Raw genomic sequence first — 19,407 nt, 5'->3', positions numbered from 1 at the left:
CAAGCACGGTTTGAGGTCGATGAAGCCCTCCCCCAGAAAACAAGCAAAAATCACACCCATAATCTATTTTTCTCTCCATTTCCTGCATTGCCACCTGCATCCAAACTTGATGGCGTTTACAGGCCACATCACACCCAAAGATCAAGAGGAATTCAAAACTAAAAACTGGATACAACATGGCGCCCCGGTCCGGTCGCCCTTTCTGGTCTGGTGTAAGAATCAGGATGACAGCAAAACAAGCACACATTGCCAAGATATAGAGAAAGTCATGGATGGGAGATTTGAGCAACACAGTTGGTTAATAGGCCGATCCGATAGCACAACAGATTCCAATGTAGCATATCTAAGTAATTACATTGCACCTGCCAGCCCAGGTACAGGTATGCTCTAGAACTTGTCTATGATGATGCCATCTCTGACAACCTCATACGCATCGCGGCTGCGGGTCTTCTTCATGCCGGCAGTGAAATGGACCTTTGAGCCCTCGGTCTTGATGGAGGTCACCTTGGTCCATACAAGCACCTTGGTCTTCATGCCCTCGATGTCAGAAAGCTTTCCCTTCTCGAGGTAGCCGGTCACACAGGTGAAGAACCGCACCACCGATGAGTCCTTGTACCCGACGTCACAAGCTGACGGGATGTACACTGTCAGCTTCTTTGTCTCTTCATTGAACTCGTAATTAGTTGTGTCCCGTGGGAAGAGGCCTGCTGGCATGTCATATTCTTTGAGAAGATCTGGTAATGCTTTCTGCAGCTTCCCTGCGACCAAGACACGTTGTACTCAGGTCAGCAAACGTGTTTTTGAAGAAAAAGATCAGTAAACATTGGAAATTTCAGCCTTCTCAACATGCCAAAGCTTTTGCCTATTTTGCTTGCTTCAGAAGCAATTTTTGTTGCAAGACAATCAGACAGAGAGAAAGGAACAAAACAAGTGGCTATGTCTATAAAAAGATGGGGAGACATAGTAAGATCATGAACATGACCCTCAAGGTAATCTCTCATGTAACGCCTTGCTCGCAATGCAGATGGACCCTTACTAGCATTACTTTACATAGATGTGACTCATGGTTACCAAAACTGACATTTTGGCCAATCAAAAGATGTCACCTGAAATTGATGATCATTAAAGCAAACAAAATAATACAACAACTAGGGTTGCCGATAAGAGCATAAACTCATCAGAGTTTCGGGATGATTCTGGCATGCCTTTGGTATTCAAGAATACATCATCATGATACTGCTTTGTTTCTAGTTAATACAATTAAACCCACATTTTTGGTTATCACATAAAGGGAACCAGCATTAACTGGGTACTAGACCACATGGCATATGAAATATGAGTGGATATTTTCCTGCAAGGCATTCACTCGTCAAAACCTTGTACTGCTCCAAAAACTAACAAATGCCGCCCCTTCCAGATTTACTCCAATAAAATGAACAATCTGCTATTATTTTTTATCCCTAAAAAGGTGGTGCATAACTGGTAAGTGATATATTTTCAATTATCTGAGTATGTCTTGGTTTCCTCTTGCTCCCTCGTTTCAAAATAGACGTCCGTTTAGCCTCTCCAAGTTTTGTCAAAATAACTGTCCTACACTTCCAAAGTTCCAATGCAATTTTAGTCAATGTCTTCCTACTTGCCCTTAAAAAGTGTCATAAAAAAGAGTGTGCTTGCAAGGCCTTGCTTTGTGGAGGAAAAGGAGAACTTAATGACTTTGTGAGGAAAAAGAGATGGGCCATATAGACACGTCACCAACACTAAATTTGTGTGCCCAGCTCTAAAAAATACATCTTTTTATTATTCTGAAACGGAGGGAGCACATGTTAGCGCCTTAAAATTATAGATGGCCATTGCTCAATATCACTAACACACAGCTATCAGAAATATCAAAAATGTAAATAAACCACAACCAGACATAAATCACAATTTTAAGAAGTCCCATTTAGATGTGAAGTGGAAGGGGAGCCTTGGCGCAGCGGTAAAGCTGTTGCATTGTGACCAAGAGGTCACGGGTTCGAGTCCTGGAAACAGCCTCTTGCAGAAATGTGGGGAAAGGTTGCGTACAATAGACCCAAAGTGGTCAGACCCTTCCCCGGACCCTGCACCAGCGGGAGCTACATGCACCAGGCCTATGTTGCAGGGATACGGCTGGGAGGTGCCGTACCGGTGCAAAAAACGTGGCCAGAACGGGGATACGCATGGATACGCAGGGGATACACGTATCCCGAAGTATCCACTTTTTCTGAATTAAAAAAAAGGAAAAAAATTGCAAAACGGCTGGGATACGAAGGGATACCTCAGGGATACGTAGGGATGTAAAGATTTGAACCACAGCCCATCAGGAGGCCGACGTGGGCTGCCTCATATGGACATATGATCGCTAAAACAAACCCTCACGCACGACTCATTCGTATCGCCGCCGTCACCTGGCAGTTGCCACATCGCATCTGCGATCTGTCCGCGCCGCCGGCAGCAAGCAGCGTCTCGCGGATCTCTCCCGCCGGACGCCGGCGGTGAGACGCAGCGCCGGGCTGATCTCTCTTTTGGGCCGCCGGCAGTGCCGCAGCATTAGGGAATGGCGTCTATGTCGATCTGTCCATGCTCTATTTGTCGTTCTGGGAGTAACGCCGCTGAGGAGAACCAGCATACCAATCCTAAATATCCCCTGTGGGTTCATGTTACAAGATACAACACTGCTGGTGGTGACTCTGGTCGTGGAGGAATTTCAAGATTTAAATGCCACTTTTGTGATGAGGTTTTCCTAGGAAGTTATTCAAGAGTGAGAGCACATCTTTTGAAGATTTCAGGTTCTGGTGTGAAGATATGTAACAAGATTGCTCATCCTGTCCTCGAGCAACTTCACGAGGAAGATCGTGAAGCCGCAGCCAATATTTGAGCAAGAGATGGTAGGAGATGAATCATCTGAAGCTTGACGCCTTGGCCTTCAAGTTAGCACATTTACTTCATATTTCTATTCCATGTTTTATTTAATTATTCAGTACTAAACTACTGTTGTGTGCTGCTGCTTGAACCACTGAATTATTTGCGCATTTGTACATATACTCGCCGTATCCCCGTAAGTCTATTTTCAGAAAATGCCGTTTTCCCGTATCGCCGTACCCGTATCCCCGTATTCGTATCCCCGTACCATGTAACATAGCACCAGGCTGCCCCATTTAGTTATGAAGTGTAAACAAGCATTGCTATTTTCTATCAATACTAGATATCGATGTGCATCAGCTAATGAGCTTCATCAAAATTTATATACTAAGAAGTATATTGTGCCATACTTATAATAGTAAACTTTTAAATACTGCTGGAGTGTTGTACCAGCAGTATACCATATAGGTAATATCGTATGGATATTTGGTATTTGCTACAACATAGTTTGCCATTAGAAAATACAGAGTAGACATGGCATACCTTTGATCTTGTTCACCATCCATTTAGCTCCCCCGCCAATACTGGAAGAGACCGACTGGATTCAAAATGTACATAATGTTATGTTAGAAGCTGGAAATGCATATAGAGCTTTGGCTTTCCTATAAGCAGGGTCTGGAAATACAACGTAAATCATCAAAACAGTGGGAGATGCTTCACATAGTACATTCATATTGATACTGAAAACACATTTAAGTAAGATAAATTACTGTAAAATAAAAATCTTCCAATGCTACAAAGCAAACAGCAGAACATAACAGAGATAACTAGTATTATCACTCATGTGCATCGCTGCGGACATGTGTATTTGGTAGGACGCACTGCACCAAAATAGCCTGACACACTTTCAGAGGTGATGTTCGTACAGGTATATAAACTCATTTCTAACGATTCATTAGCTTAGATTCCAATAAAAAAATAGTAGCATTGTTTTGCGTGTCTTTCATGCATTATTCCTCAAGTCAAAAGTCGTAACAATCATGTCAGAGTTTCAGGAATCTGAATGTGAGGTTGCCTAACCCAGTAGCATGAGCTGGAAACAATAATTATTTATTGGTTCTTTAGTTATACTTATGCTATAGGAAAGTGGTTAAGAATTTCCTCTGTTGTGTCAATCAGATTTGTAACTCTATGAAGGAAACCATGGACATTCTTCTTATCATAAATACTACAAGTTTAAATACACATGTAGCAAAGAAACATCGAGCTAAACATCTTTAGTATGACCCACAAGATAAAGTGGAGAGAGACGATGTGCACATTCAAGATTTGCACATACTATCCTGTCTACATTAGTACTGGAAACATTTAAATAGCATGAGATAGATCGAATAGGCGAATGCATATTCACGCACTATTACAGCCTAACATAAATGATAAATCGATTACCCATGCGAGGTTACAGGTAGACTCTGCTTACTACAAGGCTCATGCTAAATCACATCTTTCCCTGTAAACCCAATCTAGTTGAGTCAATTACCAAGGAACTTCAACACTGGTTGGAGAATTATGACACAATAAATACATTACTTAGATCTAGAAGCAATCTCCCAGCTGAAAACCCTGGAAAGACAAAGATGGAATCATATCTCCGCGGCTCAAGGAAACGGATTAATCTAATACGATGCACAAATCGAAATTATCCATCCTCCTGGACATCTCGGATCTCGTGGCAAACGCAGGCGAATAATCCTCGATTTAGTCTAGCTTATCCTCGATTTAGCGACTAGGCGTCGGCGCAGACGGTGGAGACCTTCCTAGTGTAAGCGCAATGCAGACCAGGGATTGGAGGGCGTACGTTGAGGTCGTCGCCGATGGAGTCGATCTCCTTGCTGGCCCTCTTGCTGAACCAGTAGCTCCCCACCTTGTTCAGCACCTGGTCCATCTCCCCCTCCTCCCCTCTTCCCCGCCCCGAACCCCCAGTCCGCCTCGAATCGGCCGGATTCGGTCTGGATCGCCGGAATCGGAGGAAGGCGATGGAGTTGAGAGCGCTGCCGCGACCTACCGGACTTTATCTAAGCTTTACAGTGACGACGAGGCTAGTCGTGCGGCGGTGTCGCGGAGATATCGCGGCTGTGCACGCGGTGTATGGACTTGGGCGTATGCAAGCCGGTCAATGATGCGTTGAGATTCGTGACCGTAGGGATGGTCTGTGGGCCTGGTCTTTCTGGTAACGACATTATCTGTTTTTAACACTATAGAAGTTGACGGCGTCAGGTTAGCATATGATTGTGGGTGGCACGTCACGGGATGGAGGAGGAGGAGGCCACGAAACTGACGTGGTATCCTCCGAGGCTCCAACCTACCACGCCGGTTCTATCTATGTTTCATCATGCAACTCCAACACAAGGACCAAATACATGAACACGCACCCATCAGGCTGCAGGTGGGACTATAGATGGAAGTCCCACCACAATCCACCTAGTCCTAATACAGTTTGGTGTTGAAAAAGTGAGCATCCCACCGAAATAAACATAGCTTAAGTGGGAATAAATGGGATTCTCACTTAACAAATCAGAGCAGTTTACTGAACAGCAGTACGCCAGTACAGAGCAATATGGTCACATCTGAAAACACATTCAAAGCAGCATGCATCCACCACCTCCGGTGCGACCCAGCACCGCCTCTCCGGGCCGCCGTCGTCGTCGACGAAATAACCATTGATGGGTTGGAGCTCGCCATCGTCGAAGCCTGCCATGGCACAGTAAGGTTGATATCTGATTTTAGAAATGAAACAGGGGAGCTGGGCTCCTTCACTTGAAGAAAATTGTAACAACGACCTCCCGCGCACGCATCGACATCGGTGGTGTTCCTGGCGACGCGTCTGAACGCGTCAATGATGTCGGGCGCGTCCTCGGCCGCCACCCTCCTTGGCGACGTGAGTTCCTCGCGGCGGCCCTCAAAGCTCACCTGGGGGCTCACCTAATGCCTTTGCCGGATGGCATCGCTGACGACGGCCCCGGCGTCTTGGAGCTAGCAGAAGAAGACAGCGCCCTCGGCGTGCACGGCGTCCATTACGAGCTTCACGACGCCCAGATCCCTGGCATGTTCCTGAACAGCGATGGCTCCTCGTCCTGCAGCGCCGACGCAACGCGAGTGGCCTCGGTGATGAGGAGGCCGCCGGCGGTGGCGCGGTGGGAGGAGGAAGAAGCAGGGGTGCGATGGCGGACTGGCGACGGCCGGACCAAGCTGCGGCACCGTCCTCTTCTCTGCTCCTTGGGGCACGACCCACCAGGGTCGATCTCTAATTAACAGGACAAAGGTGGGCTCCCAACGGGATAGGTGGGTTAGCCCGATTATTATTATTTTCTTTCCAATGGGCACCTACTAAAGTAAATTAAGTGGGATGGGCTAATTAGTCCCACTTAATCCCACCTCCACTTGCAGCCTGACGCACCCACGACCCACCAATGCCTTAGATGAGTAGACATTCCTGGTCAATTTTCCTCCTGAGATAAATGTTGAACAGGTGACTGGGTACCCCTGTTTTGGTCTAATAAAAGAGAATATCATTGTCAAGGTGGATGTTTGGCTTGGAAATGTGACTGCTGAGGATGATCTTCAGGAAGTGTGGCTTAAACTCACGAAACTAAATCCAAAGTGGTGTGAGTGGTCCCTATTGGATCAAATCACCTCCACCTTTGGTGTGCTGTTAGATGTGGATTGGCAATACAACTTCCAGAGCTTCTATGAGATAGTTAGAGTCAAGATTTCCTGTAAGGATTACTCCAAAATCCCAAGAGAAAGAGTGTTTGGTATCCATGGACAACTATATAGAATTCAGGTAGAAGTAGAGACACCAGTTGCTGAGGGAAGTGTTGAGACATAAAAAGACTCCAATTGCTACTAACCAAGTGGCCAAGGACCCTGGGACAACAAATGACCCTTCTTCTGGAGCAAATGTTCTTCACAAGACTCAAAAATGCTAATGCTAAAAAAGAAAACAGCAACGGTTCTAGGGGTGGAAACCACACCAAAACCCCCACAAAACACCATTGCCAAGATGAGTTAGTACCTCCAACTCCCACAGCCTTGCTCAAGAACCAGGCCCCAGAGAACCTGCAGAACACCAAACCAAAACCCCTAGACTTTCTCCTAGGGGAATTTGGAAATATGCAAAATGGGTTTGACCTGCTTAGGAAGATGGAAGGTTGGGCTGATGAGGAATTTGGCTCTGGGGAAGAATGGAATGGAACAAGTGAAGAGCACCAGGAAACCACTCCGCAAATGTCAAAGATGGAGCAGAGGGAGAGATCTAGCCTCCTTATGAAGCTGAGTTCCTAGACCTCTCTGCAAATATCATTGGCAAAAGAGAGAGATGGGGACCAGTGCAAGCCTCTAGAATGAGCTTTAGGCATGCTGGAGACAACATAACCATCCTTCGGAAGGCTCAGTAGTTTAAGGAAGTACAAAACATGGAGGTCTTCAAAGAACAAAGTAAGATCACTAGCCATGCCCCCTACTTCTCTAATTTCAATAATCATTCCTTCATCTCTGTAGCTTCTAAGATTGGTGTAGATATAGATGTCAATACAAATGGAGATGATAGTCATAAGAACTATATTGTTCCAACTTCTTTGATTTCTGACAAGACTGTTGGTCTTGATTCAGAGTTCATAACCCCTTTTAGAACTGATAAACACCACGAGATGTCCACACCATAGGATACTCATTCAAGTATCACCTTGATACGTCTCCAACATATCTATAATTTTTGATTGTTCCATGCTATTATATTATCTCTTTTGGATGTTTTATATGCATTATTATGATATTTTATATTATTTTTGGGACTAACTTATTAACCTAGAGCCCAGTGCAAGTTTCTGTTTTTTCCTTATTTTTGAGTTTCGCAGAAAAGGAATACCACACGGAGTCCAAACGGAATAAAACTTCATGATGGTTTTTCTTGGACCAGAAGACACCCAGAGGACTTGGAGTCCAAGCCAGGAGAGCCATGAGGCGGCAGCAAGGGTGGAGGGCGCGCCCTAGGTGGGGGGGGGGCGTCCCCTACCTTCTGGCCCCCTCGGGGATCCCCTAACCTACCCCTTCATCCTATATATTCACATATATTCCAAAACCCTCAGAGGAGTCTAATACGTCTCCGTCATATCTATAATTTTTGATTGTTCCATGCCAATGTTCTACAACTTTCATACACTTTTGGCAACTTTTTATACTATTTTTGGGACTAACATATTGATCCAGTGCCCAGTGCCAGTTCCTGTTTGTTGCATGTTTTTTGTTTCGTAGAATATCCATATCAAACAGAGTCCAAACGGGATAAAAACTGATGGAGATTTTTTTTGGAATATATATGATTTTTGGGAAGAAAAATCCACGCGAGACGATGCCCGAGGGGGCCACGAGGCAGGGGGCGCGTCCTAGGGGGGCAGGCGCGCCCCTGACCCTCGTGGCCACCCCGTAAGGCGGTTGATGCCCTTATTTAGCCGCAAGAAAGCTAATATCCGGATAGAGATCGTGTTAAAATTTTATCCCAATCGGAGTTACGGATCTCCGGGAATATATAAAACGGTGAAGGGGTAGAATATGAGAATGCAGAAACAGAGAGAGACATATCCAATCTCGGAGGGGCTCTCGCCCCTCCCGTGCCATGGAGGCCATGGACCAGAGGGGAAACCCTTCTCCCATCTAGGGAGGAGGTCAAGGAAGAAGAATAAGAAGAAGGGGGCTCTCTCCCCCTCGCTTCCGGTGGCGCCGGAGTGGCACCGGGGCCCACCATCATCACCGCAATCTTCACCAACAACTTCACCGCCATCATCACCAACTCTTCCCCCCTCTATGCAGTGGTGTAACCTCTCTCTTACCCGCTGTAATCTCTACTTAAACATGGTGCTCAACGCTATATATTTTTTCCCAATGATGTATGGCTATCCTATGATGTTTGAGTAGATCCGTTTTGTCCTATGGGCTATTTGATGATCAAGATTGGTTTGAGTTGCATGTTTTATTATTGGTGCTGTCCTATGGTGCTCTCCGTGTCGCGCAAGCGTGAGGGATCCCCGTTGTAGGGTGTTGCAATATGTCCATCATTCTCTTATAGTGGGTTGCGTGAGTGACTGAAACACAAACCCGAGTAAGGGAGTTGTTGCGTATGGGATAAAGAGGACTTGATACTTTAATGCTATGGTTGGGTTTTACCTTAATGATCTTTAGTAGTTGCGGATGCTTGCTAGAGTTCCAATCATAAGTGCATATGATCCAAGTAGAGAAAGTATGTTAGCTTATGCCTCTCCCTCATAAAAAATTGCAATAATGATTACCGGTCTAGTTATCGATTGCCTAGGGACAAATAACTTTCTCGTAACAAAAATCTCTTTACTGAGACTAACTTAGTTGTGTCTTTATCTAAACAGCCCCTACTTTTTATTTACGCTCTCTTTATATTCTTGCAAACCTATCCAAAAACACCTACAAAGTACTTCTAGTTTCATACTTGTTCTAGGTAAAGCGAACGTCAAGCGTGCGTAGAGTTGTATCGGTGGTCGATAGAACTTGAGGGAATATTTGTTCTGCCTTTAGCTCCTCATTGGGTTCGACACTCTTACTTATCGAAAGAGGCTACAATTGATCCCTTATACTTGTGGGTTATCAGAGTCCACGAAAATACTTTTACGCTGCCGCACCCTTTTGTTCCCGTGAGATCCCATCTTGGGGCCTTTTCAGGCATCCTACTGGAGGGGGATTCGATCATCACTGGCATGCGTCAGTGCTATGCAAACGGTTTTTAACCCCTTTCCGCGACAGCATTTGGGACCGTCGCCAAGTGAGTGTGTGCGATAGGGTGTCCTTGCCACACGACTCAGAAACCGTCGGGGGTATGGAGCAGTGACCAGAAGCCTTCCAAAATGTAATCGTGTGCCATGCAGCACACACTAAATTTTTTCGCACGTGTGGTATTGGTGATTAAGCATTTCTAATGACGCAGTGAAACCATGCGGTCTGTCGTAATGAACCTTTTGGGAAACAGTATGTAAGGCACACGAGCCAACATATGAACTGTGCACGATTTGTGCCCCATCGCACACGAGTTTTCTGCGTAACCCGTTTGCCATGCTAAACTCCATCACACACGTTTGCCAACAATTACCGTCTGCGATAATGTTTTATGACAAACGGTTCAGGAGCCCCTTCGCACACATACAACTACTGCAGACCGTTTGTGATTTGTTGAGTATCACCGACGGTTGCCGCAAGAGTGACGTGTGCTTTTCGTTTGGGATCCCACATGTTTCCTGACAAATTACGACTGGGATTGTATTTTGCATTCGGCACGGTTTACTCCTAGTTCCCGTGTGCGATAACGCGATATCACAAAGGGTTCCGGAGACCCTACGCACATGTAGTAGCGCAGCAAATCGTTTGTGATCTGCTGTGTATCACCGACGGTTCCGCTACGATTGACGTATGCTTTCCGATGTGGATCGCACACACTCATTTAGTTGAACCGTGTGCGGAGCAATTGCCAGGTTAAAACAAAAATATCCCATTTTGAATCAGCACGCAAAAGGCAAATTCGCCACAATATTCAATTGAACAAATAAACAAAAATATCCCATTTTGAATCGGCATGCAAAAAGCAAATTCGCCACAATATTGAATTGAACAAATAGTGTCCACATGAAGAACATTCATCAGATTTTGAAACAATTGCAATTGAATATATGGTAGCTAAATTCCAATGATTTGTTCACACATATATGCATTACATAATTAATCATAGTGTACGAAATACGAAGACCTCATCAGATGGAAAACAATGGATCCATGCGTTATATTTTTAGCAGCTAACTCTTACTAAATGTTTCAGGAGAAGGCATGCTGAAATCTTCATTATCACCAGTGGGATTGATGTAGTGATCCAGGAAGAAGTCGCTGATAAATCTCCGAACCATCAACAATTCACCAGCCGGGAGCGGTTCAGGGGTCCTCGGTTTTAAGATGAGCTGTAGTATTTTTAAGATCAGAATGTGCCATATGAGTGGAGTAGAAGATATTAATTAAGATAGACTTACTGGTACTAATTCGCGAGGATCGTCACAACTATCAGCAGATTTGCAAATGGAGATCATGTGTCTGCAAACATAGTATCCACAATGGTTGGTCCCTGCTTCTTGCTGAGGACACTGAAATTTTTTGTACAAAATTAGTCATGTATTTGTCCTGTTAGGAACAACCTAACCGGTGTTAGATGTATTATTTTTTCTTTAGACAAAATAGAAAGAGGTTTATTTAGAAGCTTAAACATTTGACTGGCGTAAGGAAAGGTATTTGCAGACTGTTGGATAAATTTTCCGAAAATAACGGATTTCGGTGTGTTACCGTAGAAACGATCTCGTGCTGCAGAGGTAGTTTGTAGCACCCAAGATGCGATTCTATCCCAATCACGTGATGAACTCATGATTGGGGCACTATCGCATTTCGAGCGCCTAGCAAGGTGGATACCATTACAACATACCATGTACTGAATAGATGAGAATACAAGATAAAGGCTTACACTCGCCACAAGCTACATCATGAATACATCAGTTCATCAATACACATCAATCATCATACATAAAAGCAGGATCCGGCTACGGATGAACACAAACGAAAAAGAAGAATGACATCCACCCTGCTAATCCCAGGCTCCCTGACCCGGAACCTATCCCTTGATCAAATAAGAAGAAGAACTCCAAAAGCAATCAAGCATCGCTCTCACATCAGAGCTTCGCACTACCTGTGCCTACAACTGTTGTTGTAGTAATCTGTGAGCCACGAGGACTCAGCAATCCCATTACCATGGGTATCAAGACTAGCAAAGCTTAATGGGTACGAAAAGGATAAGTGATGAGGTTGCAGCAAGCGACTAAGCAATGTATGGTGGCTAACTTATGAATACAAGAGTAAGATGAGAAAGTACGCAAACGGTCGCAAACTAGTAATGATCAATAAGTGATCCTGAACTACTTATGTTCAAACATAACCCAACCGTGTTCTCCTCTCGAACTTCCCCGAAAAGAGTCAGTCATGGTTACGCACGCGGTTGGCGTATTTTAATCGAGTTTACTTCAAGTCCTCTACAACTGGATATTAACAAATTCCCATCTGCCACATAGCCGTGGGCACGTCTCTCGAAAGTTTAAACCCTGCAGGGGTGTCCCAACTTAGCCCATGACAAGCTCGCGATCCGCGGAGACAATCCTCCATCTCGGGACCCTCCGATCAGACTCGGAATCCCGGTGCACAAGACATTTTGATAATGGTAAAACAAGTCCAGCAAGACCTCCCGATGCACCAACCTAGCCTGATAGGAGTTGCGCGATCTTGTTATCAGGGTACACCGGATGGGACAAGCTACGAGTAATACCGGCCCTCGAGTTTCCCCGAGGTGGCCCTGCGGGCTGCCCGTTTGGGACCAACACCATCAGCACTGGCCCCCTTGCTATGTAGGAAAAAAACTCGTGTTCATGACGCCCTATGCAAATTAATTATTTAGTGCAAGTATTATTATGGAAAATGTTAAAACCAATGTTGGGCCTTGCTGGAAGAGTTTTATTCAAAGAGAACTGTCAACAGGGCCCCATACCCCTCACCGTGTTAGGGACGCAAAATCAAGGAACATAACACTGGTATGACAAAAACTAGGGCGGCAAGAGTGGAACAAAACACCAGGCATAAGGCTGAGCCTTCCACCCTTTACCAAGTATATAGATGCATTAATTAAATAAGAGATATTGTGATATCCCATGTTAACCATGTCCCAACATGGAACAACCTGCAACTGCACCTCCAACTAACAACGCTATAAGAGGGGCTGAGCAAAGCGGTAACATAGCCAAACAACGGTTTGCTAGGAAGGGTAAAAAGGTTAAAGGCTGTCATGGAAATTGGAGGCTCGATAAACAAGTGGTAGGTAGCGCGACATAGCGATATCATCAAGACCACTAGCATAGCAAAGATAGTAGTGAGATCCAAGGTGACGGTCATCTTGCCTGAAACCCCGCTAGGAAGAAGATTGACTCCATGAAGAAGACGAACGGGCGTAGTCGAACGAATCCTCACAATCGCAATGACAACCGGAACTATCGAGAAGAAGCAAAACCGGAAATAAGCAAACAACATGGTAAACAACCACCACATAAACATGGCATGATGCACAATCAAGTATGATGCATGTCCGGCTTAATGATTCATGGCATGGCAAAGTGCAACAAACAACACTACAAATTAAGTGGGGCTCAATATGCAACGAGTTGCATATTGACAAAACACCACATTCAATTATTTAATTTGCTCTCATTTAAGCTACTCAACAATATTAAATGTTGTTAATCATGGCAAGAGATGAAGCATAATAAAACTACCTATCTAGGCAAGTTTAAATGAGGCCGGAAACATCAAACAACAATTCCAGAAAAAAACATATGAAATGTAGCAATTTGGTACTGTTCTGCCCTAAACCATATTATAGAGTAGTTAAACATGCAAAGTAATGCCACCATGTTAATCTATGCATTTTTTCTACCCCATTTACATATAAAGATTATTAAATTCGGAGCTACGGTTATTTAGTTATGAAATAAACCATTTTAGCATGTTATTTGAGCAAATTTAATCAAGTAAAATTTTAAACATTTTAAACATAGATGAAAGTGGCATATTGTGAGAGTACATGAAATTCTAAGAATTATACATATTAAAATCATTTTAATCCGATGCATGGTTTGTGAGATATTAAATGCATGAACAATAGGGGGTTTTCTGTAAAACTGTTATTCCCTGGAGATATAGTAAATTTGCAGAGACTAAAAAAACAGGACATGGGCCGAGACTCGCTATGGGCCAAAACAGTGGCAGGCTGCACACGGGGGGCGCTAGAGTGCTCACCACTGGGCCACGGCCCGCTGGTGCAGAGGCTGGGCCGGGGCGGACTGAAGGATTTGGGCCACAGCGTGCTTGCGTGGCCCACAGGGAGAAGAGGCCGGCTCGGGGCGATGCAGCTAGATCGAACGGGCAGGTAGGGGAGGCGCGGTCAACATAGTAGAAGCAAAGGCCTTGCCGCGGCTGCGATGCAGAGGACGCAGGGGAGCGGGACTTGGCGCTGGCGGCTTCACACGATGCAGAGGAGGCACATGGCTTGATGCCTAGGAAAACAACGGCTGCCAGCAAGGAACGATAGCTGGTCTCGGAGCAATGGAGCGGTGGCCATAGCGTTGGTCTCCTGCGGACGAGGGAAGAGGGACTGAGCAGTAGAGACTTGAGAGGGCGAAGGAAGAGAGAGACCAGGGAAGCGGAGAGCAAGGGCGACGGGCCTGTGTGCTGCTTGTCAGCGAGGTCATGGCGCTGGGGCTGCGAGGAGCTCGGGCACGGGTGTCGTGGAAGGAGCTCCGGTGCGGCGGTGCAGTCCAATGGCGATGGGGACGGCAGGAGGCGGCCGGACGGAGCGGACTGGCCTGGCCTGGCGGGCTGCTCGTCGAAGAGGTTCAGGTGAGGTCACCGGCCAGTGGAGGTGTGCGAGGTCGGGCGAGGCCCTCGGGCGGAGGCGGGGCTCCTCCTGTAGGCAAACTGAGAGGAAGGGGAGTCGGGTAAGAGAGAGATCAAGAGGAAGGAGACGGAGGAGAGGTGCGGCGACCTGCTGGCTTCTAGCGACGAGCGGCGCGGGGACAAGGTGAGGAGGCGCTCGGGCGCCTGCGCGCTGGATCGAGAGTGTCGTTGCAAATCGGCAACTCGCTCGTGCTAACAGAGATGGAAGACCAAGAACGGTACACGCACACACGCTCAGGTTTTTCTTTTTGCGCTGTGCCCAAACTGGCTCCCAGCTTTTCTGTTTTCTCTTCATCTTATTCAGGGCTTACAATGCGGATCGCCGGCTAACCCGGCTCCATCGCCACGCCGCGCTATGATCGCGCCATCCCACGATCTCCACGGCATGGCCTAACAAACCCAGCGCTAAACCCTTGGTCGCAGAGTGAACGCATCACGCCTCTGACCCAAAGCAAATCTCAATGAATAAGCAAACTTGATGGGCCTACTAACTAATGTAGCCCACTTAACAGAAAAACAAATAAACTAGCGACGTGATTAACACAATAGAGAGCTCGAGGTGCTCATCTCCTTGGTGCTGGACACGCACGGGAGCGGGGAACTCGGGGAAGAAGCTGGCTGCGGGCGCTGCTGGAGAGGTGGAGGCCGAGAGGATCGGGTGATGGTTGGGTTGATCAGGAAGGAGGAGGCTTCGACTTTGCAGTGGTTGGGTGTAACGCCCTCGATGCGGCTATATCTCCCACGTGTCGAAGCACGACTTAGAGGCATAACCGCATTGAAAGCAATGTCGCAAGTGAGGTAATCTCCACACAACCCATGTAATACATAAGGGAAAGAGATACATAGTTGGCTTACAATCGCCACTTCACACAAATACATGAATAAAGCATTACATCATCCAAATGCACTCAAGGTCCGACTACGGAACCAAAATAAAAGAAGAACCCCAAATGCGACAAAGGTCCCCGATCGACCCCAACTGGGCTCCACTACTGATCAACTAGAACGAAACAACACAAAGGACAAGATCTTCATCGAGCTCCTCCTGAGCTTGGTTGTGTCATCTGCACGGACTCATCGACACCTGCAAGCTGGTTTTGGAAGTATCTGTGAGCCACAGGGACTCAGCAATCTCGCACCCTCGCGATCAAGACTATTTAAGCTTATGGGTAAGGTAAAAGGTATGAGGTGGAGCTACAGCAAGCGACTAGCATATATGGTGGCTAACATACGCAAATGAGAGCGAGAAGAGAAGGCAAAGCACGATCGAGAAACTATGATCAAGAAGTGATCCTAGAACAACCTACGTCAAGCATAACTCCAACACCGTGTTCACTTCCCGGACTCCGCCGGAAAGAGACCATCACGGTTACACATGCGGTTGATGCATTTTAATTAAGGTCAACTTCAGATTTTCTACAACCGGACGTTAACAAATTCCCATCTGCCCATAACCGCGGGCACGGCTTTCAAAAGTTCAAATCCCTGCAGGGGTGTCCCAACTTAGCCCATGACAAGCTCTCACGGTCAACGAAGGAATAGACCTCCTAGCAGGAAGACCCGATCAGACTCGGAATCCCAGTTACAAGACATCCTCGACAATGGTAAAACAAGTCCAGCAAGACCGCCCGATGCGCCGACATCCTGATAGGAGCTGCACATATCTCGTTCTCAGGGAAACACCGGATGAACACTACGTACAGCTAAAACCAGCCCTCAAGTTTCCCCGAGGTGGCGCCGCAAGTGGCTCTAGTTTGGATCAACACTTAGACAAGCACTGGCCCGGGGGGTTAAAATAAAGATGACCCTCAGGATGCGCGACTCCCAAGGGAAAAAAGGCTAGGTGGCGAATGGTAAAACCAAGGTTGGGCCTTGCTGGAGGAGTTTTATTCAAAGCGAACTGTCAAGGGGTTCCCATTATAACCCAACCGCGTAAGGAACGCAAAATACGGGAACATAACACCGATATGACGGAAACTAGGGCGGCAAGAGTGGAACAAAACACCAGGCATAAGGCCGAGCCTTCCACCCTTTACCAAGTATATAGATGCATTAATTAAATAAGATATATTGTGATATCCCAACAAGTAAACATGTTCCAACAAGGAACAACATCTCCATGTTCCAACAAGAAAACAATCTTCAATCTTCACCTGCAACTAACAACGCTATAAGAGGGGCTGAGCAAAGCGGTAACATAGCCAATCAACAGTTTGCTAGGGCAAGGTGGGTTAGAGGCTTGGTTCAACAATATGGGTGGCATGATAAGCAAGTGGTAGGCATCGTAGCATAGGCATAGCAAAAGAGCGAACAACTAGCAAGCAAAGATAGAAGTGATTTCGAGGGTATGATCATCTTGCCTGAAATCCCGCAAGGAAGAAGAACGAGTCCATGAAGAAGATAAACGGACGTAGTCGAACGGATCCTCACACACACGACGTTATCGGAACCAACCCGAAGAAGCAACACCGGAAAGAAGCAAACAACATAGTAAACAACCAACACAAACAACATGGCATGATGCACAATCGAGTATGATGCATGTCCGGTTTAATGAAACATGGCATGGCAAAATGCACAAAACAATCCTACAAATTAAGTGGAGCTCAATATGCAACGAGTTGCATATTGACGAAACACCACATTCAAGTTATTTAGTTTCGATCTTGTTTATGTACCCAACAATATTAAATGTTGTTAAACATGGCAAGAGGGTGAAGCAAATGAAAACTATCTAATCTAGGCAAGTTTAAATGAGGCCGGAAGCAACGAACAACAATTCTGGAAACTCCTCATGAGCATATTATAGATTTGGTACTGTTCTGCCCTAAACATTATTTTAGAGTTGTTAAACATGCAATATGAGTGCACCAAGTAAATCTAGGCATTTTTCTACCCCATTTACATATAAAGTTTATTAAATTCCGAGTTACGGTTATTTAGTTATGAATTAAAGCATTTTAACATGTCATAGGAGCAAATATATGCAAACAACATTTTAAAAATTTTAAACATGGATGAAAGCTGGATATTATTAAACTAGACAAAATTCTAAGCAACTTTCATATATAATTCATTTTAATGTGACGCACCAATTGTGAGTTATTATATGCATGATCCACAAGGGCTTTTCTGCAAAATTGGCAAACTCTGGATAATTAGGAAAATCCCAGGCGCTAGAAAAAAAATCGCAGGCCGAACCTAGAACAGGAGCATGGGCGCGGAATAGCATGTTGCGCCCAGTGCGATGTATAGGTGGGGGCAGCTCACCATGGGTTTTGGCCGAGCTGGAAGCAGAGGAGGCCGGCGATAGCGTTTCTGGGCCTCGGGCCTTGCGCTGGGCTGGATGAAGCTGGGGCGGCGCTGGGCCTTGGCGCCTGTCGATGGAGGCGGCCCAGTTTGGTGGATCTGGAGGCCGACTGGCTTGGCGCTGGGCCTTGGCGTGATCGAACCAGGAGGCAGGGAGTGGTCAACGTGCCCACGACCACAAAGAGCAGAGGATGCCTCGGTTGCAAAGGAGGCAGGAAACGGGGCACTCTGACGAGGAAGAAGGCCATCACGGGCTCTCAGGCATGGGGAAGCTCAGCACGAATGGATCCAGGGCGCGGGAAGCCCGTTCCCGGTGGCGGTGGGCTTGACGAAGAAGAGCAGCAGCGGACAGGAGCGGCTCGAGGAGGGGAACTTGGCGAGGGGTTCCGCAGGCGCGGGAACATCGGAGATGGCTGGGGACGCGGGGACTGCGTCGGATCCGGCCGGCGAGAGCCCGTCACTGAAGATGGTGGCACCAACTGATTTCAGGTGCAGGGAAGGGGCACCTGGCGCAGATTGCGAGGAAGCTGGAGGGCGATGCTCCATTCAACGGCCATGGCGTCGTTCCTGCGGTGATGCAGTACAGAGAGAGAGAGAGAGAGGGAGATTACACAGAGAGGCAGGGGAAGAAGGAAAACGTGAGGAGGGTCAGAAGAGAAGGGAGGCGCGGGACGAGGCAACTCCGTCGGGGCTGGTCTGGTGACTCGCCGGACGGCGACATTGAGGAGCTCGGGAGCTCGATCTGGGAATCGGGCATAAAAAGGCTGATTGGTCGGGCGTGGAAACTGAGGAGGAGCGGGGGGTTGGTGGGGATCGATGGATGGATGGGTCGATAGAACAGGCACTGCTCTGGTTGGTGGAAGGATGAAAGCGAGGAGGATGCGGGATAGATCCCGAGAGAACAGTGGCGGCGGCGGACACGGATGGATGGGACAGGATAGGTTAGGTTTGATCTGATATTTATATCAGAAGAGTTTAGGTTAGGGGTTAACTCGTCCCTCCGATCATAATCGGGCGGTCAAGAAAAATAGGCTAGGGAGACCAAATGAGAAAATGGTGATGTTTTGTAGACGTTCGAGGATGATCCGGACACAACGGTAGCGACAGTTTGGGTCGGGTCCGGGACAGATTTCGGACGCGCGCGGGAGGAGGTCCGCGGACTGACGAGAGAGGTTAGGTAGGGCCTGGCGGTGAGAGGTAGACTGTGCAGACGGTCTCGAGCTGAGAGAAGAGAAGAGAGGGAGGCCCGGCGACTGTTTCCGGAGACCGAAAACGTCCGACGTTAGACCGACTATAATGTCGCTATAATTTAATGGTTGGGCTATCAAACGAACTGCGAATGCGATGAAACTTGGCAGGCGACCTACTAACACTAAAACAACACCGCATGCCAACTTTCAACCCATTCCGAGAACATTTTTCCGGCCACTTATAAAATACTATCTCGGACATGGCCGCGGGCGCGTGCAAGTGTGGTTGGGATCAGAACGGACAACGGAGAGAACTCGGAGAACCCGGACGAATGCAAATTTTAAAACATGATGATGCAATGCACATGATGACATGATAAGATGCAACACGCAAGCAAATGACATGGCAACAACGGCGAAT

The 19,407-nt window shown here is 46.7% G+C and overlaps 1 protein-coding gene across 1 annotated transcript; it reads right to left on the bottom strand.

Moving 5' to 3' along the window:
• Positions 1-225: 225 nt before the first annotated feature.
• LOC125514019 (uncharacterized protein At5g01610-like) lies at positions 226-4,953 on the bottom strand. Its single transcript, XM_048679269.1, has 3 exons — positions 4,739-4,953; positions 3,424-3,478; positions 226-758 (listed from the first exon to the last, which is right to left on the bottom strand). Exons 1-3 carry the CDS (start codon positions 4,823-4,825, stop codon positions 388-390), a joined length of 513 nt encoding a protein of 170 aa, XP_048535226.1. The 5' UTR covers positions 4,826-4,953; the 3' UTR covers positions 226-387.
• Between the last annotated feature and the right edge of the window lie 14,454 nt (positions 4,954-19,407).

The sequence above is a fragment of the Triticum urartu genome, chromosome 1, assembly GCF_003073215.2.
Source record: "Triticum urartu cultivar G1812 chromosome 1, Tu2.1, whole genome shotgun sequence".
NCBI classification, from domain to species: Eukaryota; Viridiplantae; Streptophyta; class Magnoliopsida; order Poales; family Poaceae; genus Triticum; species Triticum urartu.
Note: the sequence above shows the minus strand (reverse complement) of the source record. Positions and strands in the feature narration are given on the sequence as shown.